This window comes from Epinephelus moara, chromosome 11 (genome assembly GCF_006386435.1).
Source record: "Epinephelus moara isolate mb chromosome 11, YSFRI_EMoa_1.0, whole genome shotgun sequence".
Lineage (NCBI taxonomy): Eukaryota > Metazoa > Chordata > Actinopteri > Perciformes > Serranidae > Epinephelus > Epinephelus moara.
The window spans coordinates 26,069,991-26,077,512 of NC_065516.1; the positions used below are offsets into that span (position 1 = coordinate 26,069,991).

Sequence of the window (7,522 nt, forward strand, 5' to 3'; positions counted from 1 at the left end):
AAACCTCAGAGCCCTCCTCTTTGAGATACAGAACTGGGCAGTTGCTGCACATCTTAGCAAAACAGGAAATTTCATGTTTCCTCTGCTGCTTATAGCAACAGCTTGCATCGAACTACTTCTGCATATGTTCACACACACACACACACACACTCACACACACAAGTCCCACAAGACTGCAGCCACATTTTTACATCAGGTTATCAGGATTGTTGTCTGGTTTTTAACCGCACTTCACTTCATCGTCAACACTTTTACAGTGACTTTATTTCCAACATACATTCAGTTACATTTCTCAACAGCATACGGTACACAGTGTGGTTTTGTTTGGGGTTTATAAAGTATCAGTAAGACGTCGGCTTCAAGCACTTCTTTTTGATTGACTTTTGTATTATTGAGGGCTTAAATGTGAGGAGAACAATAACCGAAATGCCCACGAATGAAAGACAGATGGGTAAAAAAAGCAGAATGTACCAGAGTACAGATTCCCCGCCCATCTCCAAACACAAAAATGACTGAGAGTGCTCTATTCTGTGTGTCGTTTGGATGAGATCCTCACACTCGATGTCTGATTGTCCGACTATATTGATTGTCTTTGTTGATTCAAATGTCCTGAACCACTCGGTTTGGCAGCAGTTGAACGGATTTCCTGTGAGGAAGACAGTGTGCAGTTTCGGGGCTAATGCGTTGGCGTGACCTGAGGGAATAGTGGACAGTCTGTTGTCCCTCAAATCCAGCACTTTCAGTTCAAGTTTTAGAAGTGAAGGGGGGAGATGGGCAAGAGAGTTCTGTGAAATGTTTAAATACTTCAAATTTTGGAAATGGGAGAAGTCAAAGTCTTGTATGTGAGTGTTTCCTAAACCTAGATGCTGTAACGTTCTGCTGAGACTTTGTATTGATTCATCGACAATGAGTCCAGGGTTGTCGGACAGTTCCAAGTGCGTTAAAGACAACCCAGCAAATGCAGACGATGGAATTCTTTGAAGGTTGCATCCCTTAAGATAAAGCTGCGTTAGAGATACAATGTTTGTCCAATCTGCGCAACCAGAGCTAGTGTCTGTACTGGTTTCAGCCTCCTCAGCAGGACAAATGTCAATGATGTTGTAACTGAGATCCGCTGACCTGAGGCTTGACAACGAGGAAAAAAATCCCAAGGGTAACTCCTCAAGAGCGTTAAGGCTAAGGTTAAGGTACGTCAGATTACCAAGAGTGATCAGCGTACCCCTATCTGCTACAATCTGGTTCAGCCTGTTGTTGCTAATGTCCAACTCATACAAGCTGCCAGGGAACTGCTCCGATGTGAGATCTAAGGTTTCCAGACAGTTCGTGCACATTTGAAGTCTGGACAGGACAGGCATTTTCTGGATGAATCCTTGAGGAAAGTACTCCACCTGGTTTCCTCTTAGATCCAAAATCTCCAAAGAGGAGATGTCACCGTGAAGGCTGTCGTCCCACAGCTGAGCCGTCACGTTGCCTGTGTACTTCTTCATATTGTAGAACTCAACAGTTGTAGTCAAGTTCGGGTATGTGTTGTTGTCTGCCAAGTGTTCGTAAAACCTAATGCTGTTGTGGGATAGGTAAAGATTGCGCAAGTGGTTGTCATTAGGCAGGAAAGGGAAGAAAAGCAGTTTGTTATGTGATAGATCAAGTGTCTCTAGCTGGAAAGTGTCGTTAAGGTCTGGCCTGGAGATGAACCACTCAATATAGTTGTGGCTGGCGTTGAGGACCACAAGCTGGGCCATGTGGAAGTCTATTAGGCAAAGCAGAGAGTTGAAGGCCAAGTTTAGTCTCTGGAGCTTGGGGTTGCTGTCGAAGGCACCATCAATCTCATACATGCTGTTTCTCTGTAGGTCGAGCTCTTTGAGTTGGTGAAGATCCCTGAACGACATCTCATCTAGTCTCATCAAGAAGTTTCCAGAAAGATTAAGGTACTCCAGGGAGGTCAGATTTTGGAGGAGAGTGGCGGCCATTTCGTCAGTGAGCTCATTCTCAGAGAGATCCAGAGCTCTGAGCCTGGGCAGAGTCCTGAGCGCGAGGCTGGTTTCTTGGTAGCCAATATGAAGATTGTTATTTGCTAAATTAAGGCTTTCTATCAACTTTGAGTCTTGAAAAGTGTTTGGTTCTAACTTCTCCAAACTATTACATGCTAAGCTCAGGGTGGTTAGTGCAGGGTAACGGAGGAGAGAGCTGTTCTGTAGTGTTTGAATGTGATTGTAGTTGAGCTGAAGCTCCTCTAGGCTGTCTGGCAGTCCTGCAGGCACAAAGGAAAGCTTGCCATTGTTGCAGAGAGCCGTTCTTTGTATCTGCGGAGAAAAGGAGAGCACATACTTTTAAGTTTGTGTGTTTGAGTATTGAATGTGTCTTTGTGGGAGAGAATTGTTTGCCCTTTTTAGACATTATACAAGGTTCAGGCACAAAAATCACAAGGCTGAATCTTCTGTTTGTGTTTTATTAGCTAGCTTTCTTTTGGGAATGACTGTGTAACTCTCTCGTATCGCATCAGAAATTTGTCATGGGCCTATTTTTAGTTTACAGCCACACTTGCAGCATGGCTCAAGAGATGTCAGTCTGTCGGTCAGTGGGTCCACCACTTTGGTCCAGAGTAAAATAAATCAAGGTTGGATGGATTGCAGTAGAATTAGCTATACATACTCAAGGTCCCTAGAGGATGAATTGAAATGACTTTGGTGCCCAATACTTTCCTTTATGACTAAATACCTGCTAAACTAATGGCATTCCCCTCAGATTCACTTGTTTGACTGTCTTTGACTTTAGTGTTGATTATCATTAGGTTAAACGAAGATGGTGAACTGGTAGATATTACCTTCTAAACATTAGCATGTTAGCATTGTTACTGTGAGCATTTTAACATGTTAGCATTTAGCTCAAAGCACCACAGCTTCACAGAGCTGTTAGCATGGCTATAGACTCTTGATGTGTTCGCTTTGAATACAGACGTGTTTTTTGGAGGCAAATATTCTCCCGTAACAGCAGCTGGCTAACTAACTGGGGAAGGCAGCTAACGGCTAACTTGGTTCATAGTAAAGTAGGCATAAAACCGATAGCTGGATTCAAGTGAACACAGTAAACACAGACGTTCTGTGCTCTGAACCAGCGTGAGCTGAGATGAAAGCACTCTTTAATTTTCATATTGTCCACGGCAGTGCATAAATACTTCACTTCTTTCAATTGTTACCTTTCACATTGAATTTTAAAATTTTGTTAAGTAGCAACTCAACAAAATACCTTACACAAATCCCAAATAGGCTACATGTTACCTAGCCTCACGTCACCAGGCTCTTCACGAATGGCAAAGAGCCTGGTTCCCATTCACTCTGAATTTTGTCTGGATTCTGGTTCCGGTCTAGAGAGCGGATCCGAAATTCACCAAATTCACTAAAGTAAAAGTGTTCACCAAAGTAAAACTTTAAATTCTGGTGCACCATCGATTTACAATAAAAGAAAAAGGTTAACTTAACTTTTCTTGTAAGTTATATTCTTTAAATTAAAAAGTTTCACCACATTTTTATTAGCTTGGTGCTTTTATTTTGACGGAATCCTGTCTCTCTCGCCCTGGTTCCGGTTCCTTACCAAAACGGCCACTAAACGGCCCCAGACTACATATTACCAGGCCTACCATGTAGTCCTATGGCTTTGCTCACTTTTCTTCAACCCCTCTTCTTTTTTTATTCTGTCTCGGTACAGTGCTGACATTGAGTCATAAAGCTCCGGGTCACAAAATGACAACAATGACTTTGTCCTTTATTTCTCATTCTTAGTAACATCAAAAGAATCTCAACTAGGTCTCAACACTGACAGGCTTTCGGGACACAGTGCGAGTTGAACAAATGTACCCTCGGGCAGATGATACTGCTTAATTAAGACTTTAAATAATGTTGCTTGTTTTGCTTATGCTGCTCTGTTGTGTGCTGATGTTATGTATAGTATGTGTTTTTATTTTTTCATGGTGTATGCTTTTCATTTCTTCTGGACTTTTATGTGAGGCAGCAATACTTGTGCAGCACCTGAGCCCAAGACAAATTTCCCTACGGTGTCAATATATCATACTTTCGTATCGCATCGTATCTTATCTTATCTTATCTTATCTTATCTTATCTTATTGTATCGTATCGTATCGTATCGTATCGTATCGTATTGTATCGTATCGTATCGTATTGTATCTTATCATATTGTATCGTATCGCATCGTATCTTATCATATTGTATCGTATCGTATCGTATTGTATCTTATCATATTGTATCGTATCGTATCGTATTGTATCTTATCATATTGTATCGTATTGTATCTTATCATATTGTATCGTATCGCATCGTATCTTATCATATTGTATTGTATCGTAACAAATTTTGTTTTCTCGCCTATTTCTTTGTTGATTGTGTAGGGCAGGCTACCACTTTTCAATACAGCATTCTTTATAAAGGTTTTGTAAGTTGGAAAAACTGTCTTTATTAGTATTTAGTAAATGACTAATTACTGATTAATATATTAATAATAAATGTTGGCGTTGCCTGGTTGTGAAAACTTTTTAACTAGCTACTTAATTCATCAGAAATGCTATTGACCACTTACGACCAGTTATCTTATGGGAAACAATCAGCCTCCAGACTGAACCCAAATGATTAAGAGCTGATTAAATCTCGCAAATGGCTTTTTAAAAGGTGAGCAAGTCAATAATAAAGGGTTCTTCCACTGCAACAGACAAAGAAATCCACTGTTGTATATGTGAAATTGTGTTGTGAGCGATAAACCCCACTGTATAGACAATATGGTTTATTAGGAAGTGGATAGTTTTAGCGTGAAAATGACTCATAATTCAAATATTCAATGAAGTGGCGAACCAACTTTGATGGATTATGGATAACCCACTTTGTGTTTCCGAGCCCACAAAATAATATCTTTAATCTCAGTCACAGTGTCGTGTTTACAGAAGATCTGATAAGCACTGAACGCAGCTTCAGAGTAAATGAGTGTTGTCATGGTGCCTTAAAAAAACAAAACAAAAGTGTATCTTTTATCAAAGTTATACGTGTGAGTTGGTCTAGCAGAAGGCAGTTATCTCTGTATGCTTTAAGATTACCACAAAGTGCAGTGTTTTCTTCAGAATAACAGAAACTGTTTTGCCCTTTACATCAGATACTCCCTCTGACAGCTCAGTTTATTTCGAGATGTGCTTTTAATAAGTAAGGCTGAGACAAAACAGACGTCTTACCAGCTGGCATCGGCTGTGCTGTGGATGACTCGAGCCCGGCGTCAGGATTCCCAACATGGGTAACAAGCACAGCAGGATGGGAGTGAGTCTGTGGACTGGCATCTTAACATCCTCACTGTTGACAGGGTGATAAAAGGGTGCTGATTGAGCCAAATGGGCATGTGCTGACCATAGATGATTCAGTGTACTGAATGCAAGCTTTGGCCTCGCTCTGCCTCAGGTTAAAACATAGTCATTATGATTTCCTGATAATATGGTAGCATGACATTTTGAAATGATGTCTTAAAATGCAAATATGTGCTTTATGCATGCAACAGGCAGGAAATCAATCTGTCCACTCTAAACTGGACTAGCAGATGAGCGAGGCGGCAGCTTGGTGTTAAAGTGCTAAAGCAGAATAGAGGTCATGGATGTAGACAGTCATGTCAAAACCATAGTTGGAGATGTTTTTGGGGGGGGCAGTGGGGGAGCGGAATGCAGGGGACGTGTCATCCTCAATATCTAGAACATGAAAGTTGCAGAGGAGTTTTATTTTGACAAAATTAAATACATTTACAGTGTTTAGAATTTCACCTGAATGCAGGAAATTAAGTGTCTTTTTTTAATTTTTAGTCATAATTGTTCTTATAGTTCTTATAAATATTCCAATATGTGTGTGCTGTTCATTTGTCTCTCATGCTTTAGGAACATAATCCTCACATTATTCATGTCCGTAGCATGTAATCTGCGTTTTCTGTTGTGACCCTACGCAATGATAGAACTCAGTAAAGTAGGCAGTGGAGTTAAATAACATGATGTAAATCTATGATATGGTATTTTTCCTAAGAACAGCAGCTGGACATTTTAAAGAAATTTCCCATATTTCAAGTCAAACCACTGCGTGACGCACACTGAATATGACCTTCTGTTCCCTTTTGGCGAAGACACATTTTAACCTTTGCATTTTAGTGGACGTGTGCGTTGTTTTGGGGGCGTCATTAAATCCCCTCACTGTTTTTCACACAACATCTTTTTTTATATAATAACATTTTCTCACTTTTTATTCACTTTATTGTTGTTTAAGTGTATAAAATAAACGGTGTATCCTCACCAATCTACTGACAGTAGTTTCTAAACTTTATAAAGTGTCCTGGGGGAGGGTCAGCCACTGGAGAAAAGACATTTTTCGGAGTGTTACTGGCGTGATAATATAATATAAACATGCTTACATTGTGTATGGATTGCACAGAATTACAGCATATCATCCATCCATCATAATAATGATAGAATATGTGATATGTTATTTTAACACATAAACTGAAACTGAAAATCTGCATTAAATTGAGGTGACATTTGTTATTTAAACTCCATAACTCAAGGAGCATTTCTCGCACTACCAACAAATTTGGAAACATTAATAATGACTCTATGCAACACTGATAAATATGTTGAAAACTGTTGTTTCATGCTGATGCTCTAACAAGACTCTTTATGACTGATCCTACATGGCACTAGCAGGATTTCTAGTTTGCACAACAGCAGGTGATCAATAAGATAGCTCCTTCAAACGCCAAAGACAAAATATGTCTGAATTCAAAGGCAAAGCATGCAGTTTGCGTCTCTTAGCAGTTGTTGCATTAGTGCATACTGCAGTACTAGATTAGTGCACAGTGCATTTACTTACTCTGGTGGTTAGGTGTGGATTTCCCAAGCCACTGACGGTTGATCCCCTGACCATATCTCTAGTTGACTCGCTGTTGCAGTGTGTGTTCTCGTGTGTGAGGTTCAGCTGCCTTCCTCTGCTCTGAGTGAAGCACCGCTGCCTCTTTTTACTATTCACGGAAGCAGGCAAGCAACGGAAACCAAAGTCACATGGACAAGCTGCAATCAGAAAGAGGTTCTCAAGCCCGGGGCCACAGGAAGGCGAGTGCAGGCTCAACAGCTCTCAGCCAGCTAAGCACATGTTTAATCTTTTTTTTTTTTTACCCCCGTCACACAAACACGGTGACAGTAGTGATGTTGCGCAGGCAACTAAGGTTGGTAGCACAACTGCAACCACAAAAACCTAACGAGAGCACACCCTTAACACTCGGCATGCTCTGATCAGCCAAGCTCCAAGAGAGGAAACCACTCAATGCACACACCCTTCCTGCCTGATATTCGGCCTGTTACTGCAACAGCCATTACAAAACACACATAAGCACATACAGTCAGGTGTCTGAATGTGAAGCAGTGTATTGAAGGATCACAATTCCGTATAACTCAGAGCAAGATGACTGACAGATAACACTGCAGCATACTCTGAGTAATGGAGCA

General features: G+C 40.7%; 1 protein-coding gene across 1 annotated transcript; it reads right to left on the reverse strand.

Annotated features, from left to right (window-relative positions):
* Positions 1 to 244: 244 nt before the first annotated feature.
* nrros (negative regulator of reactive oxygen species) lies at positions 245 to 7,141 on the reverse strand. Its single transcript, XM_050057255.1, has 3 exons — positions 6,891 to 7,141; positions 5,228 to 5,342; positions 245 to 2,300 (listed from the first exon to the last, which is right to left on the reverse strand). The coding sequence occupies exons 2-3, from the start codon at positions 5,327 to 5,329 to the stop codon at positions 342 to 344; spliced, it is 2,061 nt and encodes a 686-aa protein (XP_049913212.1). The 5' UTR covers positions 5,330 to 5,342; positions 6,891 to 7,141; the 3' UTR covers positions 245 to 341.
* Between the last annotated feature and the right edge of the window lie 381 nt (positions 7,142 to 7,522).